Below are 15659 nucleotides of genomic sequence, written 5' to 3'. Positions count from 1 at the left end.
GGTTGCATGTTCACAGCTGTCCATCAGATGATTTCCTCCCACATGTGAAGACCCAAGGCAGTGCACAAGCCTCAAGGGTGGGAGGGAGGGCAGATAGGGGGGGGAGGGATGCTAAACATCAGGCCCGAGGGTGTCATGAGACTAAGATGGGTCTGTCCTCACACTCAGAACATGGAACACCCGTAAAGATATAGATGATGCGTGTGAATTTTATTTTCTGCCCTCAGGAATTATAATCATGCATGAAAATGTTGCTTTATTCATGCTTGCTGAAGACCGCTGCCCTGGTCTTCCTCCGTTGGAACCCCACGCTGGTGCTTGATGCTGAGGGATCTGCGGCCAGTAGGTTAGTAATCTGATTATCCCCCATGTGATCTGCAGATGCAGTATGAAAGGGAGCCTTTTATAGGAGCTGGGAGGAATTTCTCAGAGGTTTGCAGGAAGGAAACAGACAGCAGCTCGTCTGCCGGCTGAGTGCAGTTGAAATGTTCTCAACGTCTGCTGTAACCGCTCTGTAGCGGCGCTGAAAGGAAACAGAGGCTCTGACTGACTGGACACAATCTCCAGGTATTTCTTTCAGGCTTTGCCGTGAATTCTGCATCTGGGTAGATTAGTGTGTTTTTGGTGAAGCTCTGACTAGTTTGATGAATAAATGGGTCAACGTGTTGTTTTGATTTAATTGATCTCAGGAAATGAAAATGTTCCGGGTCACCCAGAATAAAGAGCCTCATGTTTCAATGCTGTGGTGATAAAAAAAAAACTCTATGAGAGAGGGAAGTTGGATTGAATGAGATGGTGATATGGTCTTTATCAACGAAAAACAGATTGTCTTCAGCATGTTTTTCTCTTTTTATTGCTAATATCTAGAAACATGTTGGACTGATCCTGTTGAGGTGTGCAGAAGTATGTTGGTGCAGAAGTGCTACTGAACATAAAGCTGCTACAAAAACAATGTTTATTGGTGTTCATTGATCTGTTATGGGTTCATTTGAGAATATGGGACTGAAGCCTTCATATTGTGAGAACTTTTGAATTGTGAATTAGACATGCTCATTTTCTTGCTAATTTTGGCGACACTCCCTTTCTGACTCCCCCCACCCAACCCAGTGTCCTTCAAGTGTCCTTTGAGTGTCCTTCAAGTGCCGTCACCCCGGTAAGGGGGGGTCATTTGCGATGGACCACCAGACTTCAGGCCTTCACAGCCAGTCCAGCCAGTCAGGTTTCCAGTGGTATTCCTTTGCTTACCAGGGCCTGACAGAAATTCCCTACGATGCCATCCTGTCCCAGACAGACACCCTAGAAGTCCTCGACCTGAGCTACAATCTGCTAGAGGAGTATCCTTTTTATTAGGGACTGTCAGCATCCAGTCAGCCAGAAAGAGGTTGGAATAATAGAAATTTAAATATCAGGGATGAAACACTGTAGCAAAGAATTCACATCAATCCTTAGTAAAACCGTTATACGTAATGCTATGTGGCTGTTTTTTTTAGTTTTAAAGCTTCAGGGAGCTCCAGTAATAATGAGATCACCGAGGTTAACACTGTTCCATCAGTTTGAGGTTAGATGTTTTAAGTGTGGATGTCTGACCTCCTGGGTGCCGCGCCCGCCTCGACCCCCTCTTCTCTCCTTCACTCGGTCCTCACGGGAACCCGGCTCTGCTGGGCCAGCTGCAGAAGCTCAGCACGCTCATTCTGGACGGAAACCACTACACGTCTCACATCAAGTTCCCCTACATGCCCAGCGTGACCACGCTCTACATCAACAAGAACAAGCTCAACAATCTGCCCGTCTTTGTGGAGGAAATCCGCCGAAAATTCCCGAATATAAAGTGAGAGGCTCTTTTTCACCTGCGTGAGCGGATGCGTTGATGCTCAGACCCTCATGTGTGACAATTTCCCACCTAATTCAGGATCCTCAGTATGATGAATAACGAGGCAGCGCCCAGTTACTTCAACGGAGGAAGTCTGACTCAGTACACAGACTACAGGTAGTAAACCAGCTCATCTGACCAGTGACCCCTTCACCTTCATCAGAGATGAATGAATGAATGAATGAATGAATGAGTGATTTGTATTCCTGGAAGCAGTATTCAGAATTTATGTTCAACAGATTTAGAATTTTTAGACTTTAAAATACTAGGAATCTGGAAAACTTTAGTTTCTTCTTCTGCTACTCCAGAAACCAGACACAAGTGTAGCAGCATGGACATCGCGCTGCAGCGCCCTCATGTGGTTACACGGTGTAAGAAACAGCCAGAGAGGAAAGACAAATTGATAATTAACTTAAGGAAATGCTGATTTGATTTCAATACATTAATATTTCAAATAATATGCAAAAGAAGAAGTGGCTCCAAGAAATTAAATTAAATTAGAAATGTACTCATGTGTATTGAATGTCAGAAATGCTCTGAATTAGCTTCTAACAACAGCAGCTTTATAATATTTTGAACCTGAAACATTACTTCAATACAGAACATAAATAATTACCCTAATTAGAGACAGATACCAACAGATACTTCAGTGTGTAATTGATTATCTGACTGTTGGTATTCGATTCAACAATGTTATTGCTGCCTCTCCAGGCAGTATGTCATCAGTCAGATTCCAGGCCTGGAGATCCTGGATGACACGGAGGTCTTGGAAAAGGAGAGAATCCAGGCGAGGAAGACCTACCGTCTGCAGCAGAGTGGCCACAGCCTGAGGAGCAAGGACGTGTCCTCCAAGAAGCGTCGACACATGCGGAAAAAGTCCAGTACTGTGATCAGACAGTAAAGTACATGAGCGAGGACATACAACACTACTTCAGCCAACCAGAGGAAGACTCCACAACACACAGTACTGTAACACACTACTGCACACTAGTGTACACAACAACACACTAGTGGACGCGTTCTAACATACATGCCATGGTGAAGTGCTACCCCACCATCATGACTGTGAGGGGTTGAGCTTTCATATCTCCACCTCTGTCTGCAGAGGTGTGATGTTTGAGTAACTCCTGCTCCATGTGGACACAACGTCCTTCCTGTTTGCACCATTGTCATTGTTGGGGTTTGAAGTTAGAAGAAGTCTCCACTTCCTGTCCATTTCCTGTTGTTTTCCTTCACTCGCTGCTGCTTCCTCAGCCTCTGCTCTCTCTTCTGTTTTCGCGGTTCTGAGTGTAATAGACGGTCATTTCCTGTTAGTAATTTAGACTTTTCCGATCAAGCTGCTCCCTCTGGACTGTGGGAGAAGACCAGGACAAACCCATTCGCACATGTAAGGTCTGAATCCTGGAACCTTTAGAGACCACATGGGTCTGCCCAGAAAGTAGCGTTTCTTTAGCTATTTTTTCTGTTTTCATTGATTTTTGTACATCCATTAAAGTGATTGTTTTTTTAAAATTCTTTTAATGGCTAAGGATTTTATTTGTCAGCTTTTATAGCGGTTTTATTATGAGAATTCATTAAGCACACAAGATGTTCCTGCCTGGTACAATCAGGAAGTATATTTAAAGCTTAGCTTATCTATTACAATCCCATAAAAACAAATATTTCACTATCTTTAGCCAGATGGCACCCCCCCCCCACCCCCATTCTGCTGAACTGGTCTGTTTCTTATTCCACTCACTACCCCACCACCACCTAAAATGCTGCCTGAAAGACTTCCTGACATCTGGACACAATGTTAATGGCTGCAGGGAGAGAAAGGAGAGAATGAATGGATGGATGGATGGATGGATGGATGGATGGATGGATGGATGGATGGATGGATGGATGGATGGATGGATGGATGGATGGATGGATGGATGGATGGATGGATGGATGGATGGATGGATGGATGGATGGATGGATGGATGGGGCAAGACAAATACAGCTTTTCACTCACAAAAGGGAGATGTAGACAAGAATGGCTGACAGTCAACACATGGACAATATCCATGTTTGTATATTTTTGACATGACTAAAATTAATGCTCCTTTAGTTTATCTTCTACAAATGTGAGGCTCTACAGCTGTGGTGCGCTTCATGGTTGTGAAGGTTCTGAATGAAACCCGGCAAAAAAAGTATTATGTCGTAAAATGTCATGAAACCGTGTGTGTGTGTGTGTGTGTGTGTGTGTGCGTGTGTGTGTGTGTGTGTGTGTTGGGGTCGGGCTCTCAGCGGGATTAAACTTCACCGCACGCACTGTAACACGAGAAACACGGCTCGGCTCGGCTCGGCTCGGATTACTTCCAGCCCTCTGAAAGGCTCCCACTCTGGTTGATGGGATGCACACATACAAACGGACCCGCAACATTTTAAAGGGACACTTAGTTCTCGAACTGCAGCAGCACCGCTCCGGAAACAAATATAACTTCAAATTAATCTTTTTTTTTTTAATTTCGACTTCGTCCGATTAATTTGTTCCTTTGGAACGACGGTGGTGCCTCGTGCTTCATGAAGTCATAAACGAACCACACAGTAACAACCAGCTGTCTGCGTTTCGGTCGTTTAATAACCAGCATAAAGGCAAAATAAAGCACAGTCGACTTTTATTCTGAAACTCCTAGACCGGAACTCGGCTGTTGCGTACTCGGTGATTGACAGTCAGAGTTGTCAAATCCTTGGAGCAGCGTCTGGGTGAAATGCCGGCAGGTTGCAGCTCCGCCGGCTCGCGGATCCACCGCGAGCTGCCACCACACACACACGAGGACCTCCGTGAGCATGTACGCGCGTGGAATCGCGGGATTGTGGATGTTTTATTTATTTAATTTTTTGCGTGACCTTGCGCTAAGAGAGCGCGTGCATGCTGAAAGTGCAGCCCCGGGAGACATCCGCTTGGCAGCGTCCTTCAGAGCCGAGGGTTGGGAGCAGAGGGACCCGGGACATGGACCCAGATGATTCTGTCAGCGGTGGACTCAGCATGACCTCCACGTCCTACGTGTCCAGGAGCTTCTGCAGGGACCAGCTCAGTGATCAGTGACCTTCACTCTTATTTGCTGCTGCAGAAGCGTGCGTGCTCCAAGAGTGTGACCACATAGACTATGCAAAGTAGGTGAAGGACAGAGATGGACGTGACTTTTGCACGGCAGCCAACAGGGAACCCAAAGGAGCCAATAACTTCGTAGGTGGCCTTTTGGACTCTGCCCCCCCCCCCCCCCCCCCCCTCCTGTTTGGATGAGCGGACAGCTGAGTGGAGCTGAGCTCAAAGGTGCCTTAGCACGGAAGAAGAGATCCTTCAAACTCCTTCTCTTCCTGCGCTCTGCAATAAACCCAACAGCCAAGCCATAAGAAGCGTCCGGGTGGGGGGGGCGATCCGTGGCCGCCATGCTTCTGAGATGCAGCCAGCCGTTACCTCTGCTCAAACACACGGACGTGCCGCCTCGGGTGATCGAGAACTTCATCCTGAGCGGCTACCGCTTCCCCAACTACAGCCTGAAGGACTGCTTGCTGTCCGCCTTCAGGCCCACCAACGAGACGGGCAACTTCTGGACGCACTTTGTCCCGGTCTTCATCTTCTCCTACCACTTTGTGGAGGTGTTTGGGTGGGAGGGCGCGCCGCCGAGCTCCGCTCCCTTCTTCTACCCGCTGTGGACCTACTTCATCGGGGTCTTCTGCCTGCTCATGGGCAGCAGCATGGCCCACCTTCTCAATTCCATGTCCCTGGTGGTGAGGGAAGTCTGCTTCTTTGTGGATTACGGCACCATCAGCGCCTACACGGTGGGCTCCTCCCTAGCGTACTTCTACTACATCCACCCTCGAGCAGGGCTGCTGGACACGGTGGCTCCTGCTGGTTTGGATCTGGACCAGGACTCCCGGGAGGCTCCCACCTCCGCCTATGCAATCCCCCAGTTCAGCGTCTTCTTTGAGACCTTCTACATCCCGTCTGCGTGCATCGTCGCCATCGTTTGCGTCCTGTCCTGCAGCATCACTCGGCAGAAGTGGAGGAAGCACCGCTACATGATCCGAACTCTGGTTTTCCTTCTCCCGCTCCTGGTTTCCTCCACGCCCGTCTTTTACCGCCTCCTCACCCGCTCGCCTTATTCCGCCGGCTCCTCCTCCTTTGCCGCTTCGATGCCCACCTCCGGCTTTTTTTGGCGCCACTGTCTGTGGCTGCTGGTGTCCGCCGTCTTCAACATCAGCAAGCTGCCCGAGCGACTGGCGCCGGGCCGCTTCGACGTCTGGGGGCACAGTCACCAGTGGTTCCACTGCTGCACCTTCCTGTCCATCCTGAACGAGCTGTACATGATCAAGGCCGAGGTCAGGGCCATCCTGCTCAGCCCCGCCCTGCTGCTGCCCCCGGCAGGCCCGTCCGGCCTCCCCGGACCTACAGCAGCCTCCACCTATGGAGTCATGCTCCTCCTCCAGACCACCATCGTGTCCATCATCGCCTGGTTCTCCTGGCGTGCCAGCTGCATCTACGGACCCCAGCGAGACCAGCTAGCCAAGGAGCACCAGCAGAGCCACCTGAAATGTCACTGACCTTCTGTGGAAGAGGTTTGCACACGGAGCCACACCACACTGAAACAAAGTGTTCCTGCAGTGATGACGTCCGGAGCCCAGAGGTTGAGGGTGGCCTCATAATAACTACCTCTGTGGGACCGTTGGTTTGTGATTTCAGTGTTAGCGTTAGCGTGACTGCCGTCGTTTCCTGTCCCTGTTCCTTCAAGCCTTGTTTTTCTGCTCCCATTCTTCCACCTCTCTGACCTTCGCAGCAGGAAGTGTCCTGACCTTGACAATGTGGCAGAAACGAACTGCTGGCGTTTGGCATAGCACTTTTGAGGGCTGCTGAGAGAGAGCACCCTCTCATTTAGAAGCCATGTTTACGTCTGAACCTTTCTACAGACGACATCGTTTATAGAACCCAGTTCCAGCTGTGTTCCAGTCCTGGTTATTCACTGGTTTTAACCCACACTGGGGTCGTTCGAGAGTCTCTCTCTCTGTAAATGCTCCCAGTAGTGACACCGATAGATGATATGAATAGCAGCTTGTGCTATAGGCCTGCTAGCTCTGTTTAAACCCAGACAACTGAGCCTGAAGATGCTTTTATCCATATCATGTGATCCTCAAACCAGATTCTGTAGATGTTTAACTCATAAGAGTCTGGAGTTCCAGCAGGACCAACAGCTCTCAATGTTTTGTGCAAAATGCGCTATTGCTAAAGAGCATAGTTTTAAAACTTTCAACCGGGTCAAAATTGTAATGATATTAAAATAGTTTAGTCAGAAGTGTTTAACTGCTGAGAGTATCTGTGAGCCTCTGGTTGAACTTCAACCTCTTCTCTATCTCTAGCTTTGGTTATGATCAGGGGGCATTTTTAAAAAAATATGCTCTTCCTTAAACTGGGCAGTTTGCACAGGTTGATCCCCGTGTTTTCTCTTTTATCTGTGTTTAAAATGGACTAAAACAGCGTCAAATCCCAACAGCAAGAGGGTTGAGGCTGCATGAATCGAGCATCATGTCGAGTTTAGTTTTGTCTGTTTTAGATCTGATCTGAGGAACCGTGGAGGAACCAGACCTCCACACAGCTACATTAGCCTGGACTAGCGCTAACCGAAGCGCTAACAATCCATGATGAATTTGCACACTGTAAATAATCCCTTACTGGTAGCACGAAGCGGAGACCACCTGAGAGAATGCATGATGTGATCTTTTCCCCCTTGTTAGCTGCCTGTTTTATGTCATACTTACACACTGTAGGTCTGGAGTCTATGAGAATACCACGCTCTCCATACATGCACTTTCACACGTGTCACGATGCTTTCACTTGCATGATGGTTTGACACTGGGATGAGTTCATGTGCAGGACAACATCACCCTGCCATGGTGCACTTTAAAGCTGCCGAAGCTCCTCAAACCTGTACGTCCGGTTAATTGTTTCTACCTCAGAACCATCTCGATCTCCTCCCCCTGCAGCACCTTTCACACATGCACCGTCATCCAGTTGTGTGTGGATCTCCACACAGCTCTAATTTGAAAAATACTATTCTTTGAGGCATTCGGTCGTCATTCCATCCATTCACATGTACCCTTGAGAGAATTAATTATATTTCAGGCTGTCTGCCGAAAAACAACCATGTTAAATGACTGCAACGGATGATTCTTTTCTCCAATAAATAATGCAGACAACAGCTTTGCTCCTGTTTTCCTTTCACTACCAGTCACCCAATTATTAGCAGAGCTCCTAAATGATCTGAAAATCATGTGAACATACGAACGTAGGCCAGTTTTTAATGTACTGAACAGCTGTAACGCAGGCTACCAGCAGGGGGCGACCGAGGAAATGTGGCGCTATTTAGGTGATAAATATTTTATATGTAGTGATCTCTTTCAGTAACTGTCATTAAAAGACAGCCATGAGAATAATTTCTAGGTTAAAAACATTTAGATTTCTAAAACGGGGACAGATGATATGATTTGAATCCTATTTCCGATGAATAAGGCTTATCTAAACCCTTTCAGCTACGGAAGCGTGACTGGTGGTTGATTTAATTCCTGCAAGATTTTAATAAATACATAAGTGCGAAATGTGGTTTTGCATGTTTAAAATCAGCCAGATTAACCGCAGCATGAGGCAGTCGACTTCCAAAGGTTTGAACGAACCCTAACAACCCCGAAGAGGGAGGTCACATGTCCCAGACAGGCAAACAACCTGTATATTACAGGTGTAATAAAGCCGAAACAACAGTATAATAGTCAGAGTTGGTTTATTTTATAAGGCTTGACGGATGTTAGAATGAGACAGGAATAGACGGGAAGATGACAATGGCAGACAAACACTGAAGGATGAAGGCAGTCGCTCACATTCAACAGGCTGGAATGAATCTAATATTTACATTTTCTGAAGGGATGTGAAGGTGTCAGCGTTCATCTACAGCATTACCACCAACAGTCCTCACTGGTCCATTCTGGAACTTCCCAATTACGTAGTTTATTCCACCAAAGCTCTGCAGTGCAATTCTTTATCATTTATGATTACAGGTGAAGAGTTCCGGTCCCGGCTCATTACTGCCACCTGCAGGCGAGGGGGAGGCCTTACATCAACGGCCTCTTGAAATAACGGATCTGATCATAAATATAACCATAACTGATGTGTGAAACTCTGGCCAACTGTCCTGGAACAACCAGGGACACCCGGCCTCACACAGGAATTAGCAGCAGTCTCTGAGGAGACATGGTTCTGGGTGGTACCAGGTACCAGGTACCAGGTACCAGGCACGGAGAGGTTACTGAATTCTTCTTCTGCTGTCTGGCTTACTCCCAGACCTGCGGCGCTCTCTGTGTTAGCGCGTTAGCCCAGGGACATCTTGCGGATCATGTAGTTGAGAATGCCTCCGTTGTGGAAGTAGGTCAGCTCCACGTCGGTATCGAACCTCATCCTGACCCGGAACGTTTTTCCGTCGTCCAGCTGCGAGGGAAGACACGGGAAGTGCGCGTCACACACCTGCGCAGCGATCAAACGCGAGAGCGCCCGGCCTGACAAACCTGCACTTGGAGGACCATCCTGGGCGTGAGCTTCTCGGGGATGAGGATGGTGTAGCGCTCTCGGCCCGTCAGACCCAGGCTCTCGGCCGTGTCTCCAGGCAGGTACTCCAGAGGGATCACCCCCATCCCGACCAGGTTACTGCGGTGGATCCGCTCGTAGCTCTCGGCTATCACGGCCTTGATACCCTGGAAACACCGATAGCGTCCACAATTTAGAAGGAAGCTCAATGGGACCGCTCAATCGATCCAGGCTGAAGATCTACAGCGTGGTGAAAGCTCACCAGCAGGAAGGGGCCCTTGGCGGCCCAGTCCCTGGAGCTGCCGGAGCCGTACTCCTTCCCAGCCAGGATCAGCAAAGGAAACCCGGACTGCTGGTATCTTTCCGCGGCGTCAAACACGTCCATCTGCGGGGAGACACACAGGCGGAGACGCACGGTGAAACATTCCGGGTTCCCGGGAGCGGCGCGGGGGTGTGCGGGGGGGGGCTGACCGTCTCTCCGCTCGGCAGGTGCAGCGTCTGCGGCGCCTGCTTGTTCAGGAACTTGTTAAAGAGCCGGATGTTGGCGAACGTGCCCCTGGCCATGACGGCGTCGTTGCCTCGCCGCGAGCCGTACGAGTTGTAGTCCCGAGGGCTCAGACTGTGGAAGCGAGAAGGTTAGCGACGCGGAACTCCCCCCCCCTCAGTGTCACACCTGACTCACCCCCTGCTGGTCAAATAGCGCGCCGCGGCGCTGGTCCGGGCAATGTTCCCGGCGGGAGAAATGTGGTCCGTGGTGACGGAATCTCCCAGGTTCAGCAGCACGTGAGCGTTCAGGATGGACCTGGGGGGCTGCAGCTCCATGGACTGGGGAGGAAAGCGAGGGACACGGTCAGGAGACGGTCGTGCGGGTGCCCGAGAGGATCCGGGTGATTTACCAGACTGTCGAAGAAGGGCGGAGACTTGATGTAGGTGGATTTGGGGTCCCAGCTGTAGAGGGTGTCCGACGGAGCCACCAGGGAGTTCCAGCTCTCGTTCACCTTCTGCGGGGACACAGCAGCGAGGTTAGTCCCGCGCCTGGACACCGTCCTGGTCCACAGAGACAGGAGGCAGCACCTCGATCTTCTGGTAGACCTCCTTGAACATGGACGGGATGACGAAGGTGCGCTCCACCGCCTGAATCTCCTCCCGTGTGGGCCAGATGTCCCTCAGGTAAATCTCCCTGCCCTCGGGGGTGACGGCTGTGGATCAGACAGGAGACGGTCTCACCCCGGCCGAAAGGGCGCCGACGCGGATCGGAGAGGGACGCGCGCTCACCCAGGGGCTCGCGTTCGAAGTCGATCCTCACGGTGCCGGCTAACGCGTAGGCGATGACCAGCGGCGGGGAGGCCAGGTAGTTGGCCCGGGTGTTGGGGTGAACCCTTCCTTCAAAGTTCCTGTTCCCCGAGAGGACGCCGGCGGCCACCAGGTCCCCCTGAAACCTCACCAGAACCTCGGATCACACCTCCGAACCGGTGGATCGGCGCGGATCTTCACAAGCTCGGAGAAGGGAAGCGATACCTGAGTTATGGCCTCCACCACCGGCTCTGGAAGGGGGCCGCTGTTGCCGATACAGGTCATACAACCGTAGCCCACGACCTCGAAGCTGTCGGGGGAGCGAGGACAAAGAGGTTAAACTCCGTATTTGCCCCCGCTGAGAGGGTTCAGCCAGTCCCAGTCCCTATTTACCCAAGCTGGGACAGATAGTCCATGACGCCGCTCTCCTTTAGGTAATAGGTCACCACGCCGCTGCCGGGGGACAGGCTGGTCTTGATGTACGGCTTCACGCTCAGGCCGCACCGCACCGCCTTCTTGGCGAGGAGCCCTGCGGGCAGAGCCGGCCGCTGCTGTGACTGTTTCGGGACGGTTTCAGGACGGTTTCCAGGCACCCACCTGCTCCCAGCATGACCGAGGGGTTGCTGGTGTTGGTGCAGCTGGTGATGGCGGCGATCACCACCGAGCCGTGGCCCAGCGCGTACTCCGCCCCCCCGAAGTGAAAAGGCACGGCGGCGGCGTGGTGCTCGGCCGCTACCTGGAAACCCTTGAACCCTTGCTGTGAACAGAGGAGGGAGGGACGGAGAGACGGTGGGGGGGGGGTGTCCTCCTGATCTAGAGCTGTCATTTGGGACCCCTCCTAACAGGGGTGGGGGTCGTGACCCACCTTTGCTCCTAAGCAGCTCTCAAAGTCCTTCTTCATGTCGGACACGGGGACGCGGTCCTGAGGGCGCTTAGGTCCGCTGCAGCAGGGCACCACGGCGCCGAGGTCCAGCTCCACCACCTGCGGGAGACGGGACAGAGTCCTCAGAGCTCTAACCCGTGTCTGCTGTGGTCCAACGGGTCCGAGCCCAAACCTGGGTGAAGTCCGGGTCCTGGCAGGTGTCGGTGTAGTCTCTGAACATCCCCACGGCCTTCAGGTAGGCTGTGATGTAAACCAGCTTCTCTGGGTCTCGTCCTGGACAAACGATGGACATTTTAAGGATTGTCCACAGCGGTGGGGGGGGAGGGGTCAAAGGTCCCGCACCTGTCTGCTCCAAGTACTGGATGCTGACAGCATCCACGGGGAAGAAGGCCGCCGTGGCGCCGTACTCCGGACACATGTTGGCGATGGTGGCCCGGTCGGCGATGGACAGCCGAGCGACGCCGGGGCCGAAGAACTCCACGAACTTCCCCACCACTCCCACCTGCCGCAGGTGCTGCGTTTCCAGGGACACGGAGTCAAGCCCGGCGTTTCCCGCCTCGCGCTCGTGAAAGGACCGGCGCGGCCGTTACCTTGGTGACGGTCAGGACGATGTCGGTGGAGGTGATGAGCTTGTCCGGGAGCCCGCACAGCTTATAGCCGACCACCTCAGGAAGCACCATGCTGATGGCCTGGCCCAGCATGACGGCCTCCGCCTCGATCCCGCCCACGCCTGAAAGATGGAGACCGTCAGCAGGCCTCCGCATCTCCTCCTCCTGGGGGGGCGGCTCACTCACCCCAGCCCAGCACTCCCAGCCCGTCGATCATGGTGGTGTGAGAGTCCGTCCCCACCAGGCTGTCAGGGTAGAAGAAGCCGTCCTGCTGGAACACCACTCTGGCCAGGTACTCCAGGTTGACCTGGTGGACGATTCCTGAGCCGGGAGGAATGATCCGCATGTTCCTGAAGGCTCTGGAGCCCCACTGAGGAGAGAGGAGGACATCGCACATCTTCTCCCTCTAGCAGAGGAGGTCCGTCTCATCGCTTACCTTTAAGAACTGGAATCTCTCTCTGTTGCGTTCAAACTCCAGCTCCTGGTTCCTCTGGAGGCTGTCAGACCTGCCGAGGGAAGCCGGCGCTGACTTCTGTTTACTTTGCTCGGGGAGCCGCACAGCTCTGAATAAAGTGCTCTTACTTCCTGTTGAAGTCCACCTGGATGGAGTGATCGATGACCAGGTCGGCGGGACACACCGGGTTGATCTTCTCCGGGTCTCCGCCCAGTTTCTTCACCGCATCCCGCATGGCGGCGAAGTCCACGACTGCGGGGACGCCACTGGAACGTACGGATGAAGTGAGAGAGGACAGAAATATTCCGAGCTGAGCGAGAGCTCTTCATTGGGGGACAGTCAGTAACAGGGACGTCCCCACAGAGAGCTTCTGTCCACTTCCTGTCCCCTGACAACCCTAAATGGCTCCCCTAATAACCCGTAGTCTCGATGAATAACCCACGCACGTGAAGTCCTGTAGGATGACCCGGGCTGGCCTGAACGGGACTTCCACCGTCTGGGTCTGCGTCTGCTTCCAGTTGAGGATGTTCTCCACATCGGAGGGCTTCACCAGGAACCCGTCGCAGTTCCTGACTGCAGATTCCAGGAGAACTCGGATGGAGAACGGCAGACGTTCTGAGGAGGGTTCAACACTTGGATCATTTAATCTTTCATTTAATCCCTGTCAAGAGACTCTCTCTCTCTCTCTCTCACACACACACACACACACACACACACACACACACACACACACACACACACACACACACACACACACACACACACCATATCTTGCATCTCCCAGTTTAGACAGGTTGAAGAACTGCTGTCCAGGCTGGTTTGGGTCCAGAGTCTCAACGAGGTGCTGGAACGGGTTTTTCTCAGAGCCAGACATCCTCCTCTAGGTGGCAGTAAAGAGCTGAAAGACGAGACGCAGCCTCAGGTAACATCAGCTCAAAAAGAGACAAGTTTAAACAAAATCTGCTTGTGTAAAGAAAAGAGCACGACACAAATGGAACACAAAACATTGACAGGGTGTAATAATGTAGTTCTGAGGACGAAGGTCTTCATATCCTGAAGATCTGGATCAGCCTTCAGGTACGTTAATGAACTTTTGACCCTCGTTCAGCTGATAAAACTGCATAACAGAGTTCCAGGACCATATTAAAACTAAAGCTGTGGTATAAAGTGGTGACAGAAAGGCCCTGAAAGCCTCACCTCACCTGGGATCCAGGCTGGCACCCGTGTGAAAGGTGAACTACTCACAGGACCGACAGTTCCTGAATATCCACATATTTGAAATCTATGTCTACAAGGGGCCAAAGTCGATTCCATGGCGGATGCAGCGGGTGATGCAATTAAGCAAACGCCAGTTAGATCACTCAAGTAGTGTAATAACGCAGTTATAAGGACAGCTTCACAGCTAATTCAACAACCTCGACAGGATACCTTTAAAATCCGTGCCAACATGCATAACTTTAATAAATCGTGCACCCTCGTTTTATCTGGAAACTCAAGATCTCTGCTTTTAGATCAACTTAAATTGGCCTTCTGGTGAATGCTATTAGCATTAGCTGTTGGGCAGACCAATATCCAATATCTAAGCTGTATGTAAGACAAACGAACTATTGATTACTGTTTTTCATTATGGTCTCAACACGTAGCTGTGTGGAATTTAAGTATTAATTAAAATAAAGATTTATATCGCCGCCAGTCAGCTAGCATTCCGCTCCACTGTGCTGCAACAATGCAAACACGGCTCCGGTTAGCTAGCTGTGTCCCCTCTACGATACCGTATAACCCGACACTGATAAATGTCAAATATGGTGCGTATAACTTACTTTTGTGAGCACAAGTGGAGAGTGCAACCAGCAGAACAGGCAGCAAGCGCTGTCAGACAGGCAGTAAAAGCTTCCGCCAGCAGCAGCTGACTCCGAATAACTTCCGTTCTGGAGTTTCACAATAAAAGCATCCGCCAAACGTTAACCCACGTTCACGAAATCACATTAGTGTATATTTTCATTTCGTATATTTGAGACTGGAGACATTCGAAACGTGTCACAATCCTGTGTTATTGACTGATACAATAGAATAAAAGAGCATGTTTAGGATAGCTGTAAAAAATACGCTGAGACAAATAAATAATAGATGCAACTGAAGTGGGAGGTGAAATTTTGGCGTCATTATAATTTCTGAAGCGAATCGGTGCCTCTGGCAGTAAAACACCTCCCAACTCATGACTGGATTAGTGTTCCTTAGCTATAAAAGGCCCTCATTTTACTCCAAACACAAGTCTTCATTCAGCCCAGGTTGCTCGTTTCCTTCAGCAGATTAAAGAAAATGAATCCAATTAATCAGATATAAATTCTACAGTCAGAAATGTCAATGAATTCCTTTAAAGGACTGATTTAACCGTGTTGCGTAAACCGCTTTTTTATTTTTAAGATTTAAGATTATTTCTCTTTCAGCTCAGTTTTCTGTGAAAATAACATTTATACACGTTGAATAATAAAGTATATTCATGTGACTCTCACAGCTTTGGCCTAGTCTGGATTCTGGAGTCTCCAGCAGGATGGTGCGTTTAGAGCCCGTGTGACGTTCAGGTCCCAGAGCAGACGAACCAGTGCAGGTTCACAGTGTGGCCAGGAGATGGCGCTCGTAGAGAGTAATTCTCCCCCACTTGGATGAAAACAAGCGGTCAAATTACGCAGGATTACAATTTACATCGAAAATGGCATGTTTACGTATTTTAATATATTAAAGGCGCAACATTTGGTGTAAATTTAAATTACAGCAATTAGGTGATATGGAAAACTATCATACATTTGTGAAAGTACTATTTTGCGTTCTATTTTGAGTTCTGCATCCCCCCACCTTTAATTTAAAAAAAAATGTTGTTCTTTTGTGTTTGTGATATATGTTCCCTTTACAAACCATGCATCGACACACACTTCCTGTTTAAATACAAACGCGCGTTT

General features: G+C 50.4%; 3 protein-coding genes across 5 annotated transcripts; 2 read left to right on the top strand and 1 right to left on the bottom strand.

Annotated features, from left to right (window-relative positions):
• The first annotated feature begins 66 nt into the window (after positions 1 to 66).
• On the top strand, positions 67 to 2808 carry LOC101079287 (leucine-rich melanocyte differentiation-associated protein). 2 transcript variants are annotated; one of them, XM_003966727.2, is made up of 5 exons: positions 67 to 567; positions 1119 to 1334; positions 1646 to 1828; positions 1910 to 1987; positions 2582 to 2808. In XM_003966727.2, exons 2-5 carry the CDS (start codon positions 1174 to 1176, stop codon positions 2769 to 2771), a joined length of 612 nt encoding a protein of 203 aa, XP_003966776.1. In that variant the 5' UTR covers positions 67 to 567; positions 1119 to 1173; the 3' UTR covers positions 2772 to 2808. The 2 variants fall into 2 exon arrangements, with proteins under 2 accessions (XP_003966776.1, XP_029696149.1); XM_029840289.1 differs by having other exon boundaries at positions 1108 to 1334.
• A 1665-nt stretch (positions 2809 to 4473) lies between these two features.
• On the top strand, positions 4474 to 8090 carry paqr9 (progestin and adipoQ receptor family member 9). The gene has a single exon (XM_029840793.1). The coding sequence runs from the start codon at positions 5288 to 5290 to the stop codon at positions 6440 to 6442; it is 1155 nt and encodes a 384-aa protein (XP_029696653.1). The 5' UTR covers positions 4474 to 5287; the 3' UTR covers positions 6443 to 8090.
• A 560-nt stretch (positions 8091 to 8650) lies between these two features.
• On the bottom strand, positions 8651 to 14643 carry aco1 (aconitase 1, soluble). 2 transcript variants are annotated; one of them, XM_003966729.3, is made up of 21 exons: positions 14523 to 14643; positions 13468 to 13600; positions 13149 to 13317; positions 12831 to 12968; positions 12685 to 12754; positions 12435 to 12618; positions 12231 to 12370; positions 11983 to 12154; positions 11813 to 11913; positions 11623 to 11739; positions 11355 to 11514; positions 11151 to 11286; positions 10983 to 11067; positions 10740 to 10896; positions 10539 to 10663; positions 10361 to 10465; positions 10147 to 10289; positions 9936 to 10083; positions 9727 to 9849; positions 9446 to 9631; positions 8651 to 9368 (listed from the first exon to the last, which is right to left on the bottom strand). In XM_003966729.3, the coding sequence occupies exons 2-21, from the start codon at positions 13574 to 13576 to the stop codon at positions 9252 to 9254; spliced, it is 2685 nt and encodes an 894-aa protein (XP_003966778.2). In that variant the 5' UTR covers positions 13577 to 13600; positions 14523 to 14643; the 3' UTR covers positions 8651 to 9251. The 2 variants fall into 2 exon arrangements, with proteins under 2 accessions (XP_003966778.2, XP_029695549.1); XM_029839689.1 differs by lacking the exon at positions 14523 to 14643 and adding an exon at positions 13905 to 13923.
• Positions 14644 to 15659: the final 1016 nt, after the last annotated feature.

The sequence above is a fragment of the Takifugu rubripes genome, chromosome 8 (assembly GCF_901000725.2).
Source record: "Takifugu rubripes chromosome 8, fTakRub1.2, whole genome shotgun sequence".
Classification (NCBI taxonomy): Eukaryota; Metazoa; Chordata; class Actinopteri; order Tetraodontiformes; family Tetraodontidae; genus Takifugu; species Takifugu rubripes.
This window is presented reverse-complemented; position numbering and strand designations above follow the sequence as displayed.

What these genes read in the sequence shown, in the direction of transcription:
- paqr9 (XM_029840793.1), top strand. Translation starts at nt 5,288, where the DNA reads ATGCTTCTGAGATGCAGCCAGCCGTTACCTCTGCTCAAACACACGGAC.
- aco1 (XM_003966729.3), bottom strand. Translation starts at nt 13,576, where the DNA reads ATGTCTGGCTCTGAGAAAAACCCGTTCCAGCACCTCGTTGAGACTCTG. An exon ending in CTCGGTCATGCTGGGAGCAG is followed by an intron (nt 11,287 to 11,354) that starts GTGGGTGCCTGG and finishes CTCTGCCCGCAG; the next exon opens with GGCTCCTCGCCAAGAAGGCG. An exon ending in CCAAGGGCCCCTTCCTGCTG is followed by an intron (nt 9,632 to 9,726) that starts GTGAGCTTTCAC and finishes CGGTGTTTCCAG; the next exon opens with GGTATCAAGGCCGTGATAGC.
- LOC101079287 (XM_003966727.2), top strand. Translation starts at nt 1,174, where the DNA reads ATGGACCACCAGACTTCAGGCCTTCACAGCCAGTCCAGCCAGTCAGGT. An exon ending in CGAAAATTCCCGAATATAAA is followed by an intron (nt 1,829 to 1,909) that starts GTGAGAGGCTCT and finishes CACCTAATTCAG; the next exon opens with GATCCTCAGTATGATGAATA. An exon ending in ACTCAGTACACAGACTACAG is followed by an intron (nt 1,988 to 2,581) that starts GTAGTAAACCAG and finishes CTGCCTCTCCAG; the next exon opens with GCAGTATGTCATCAGTCAGA.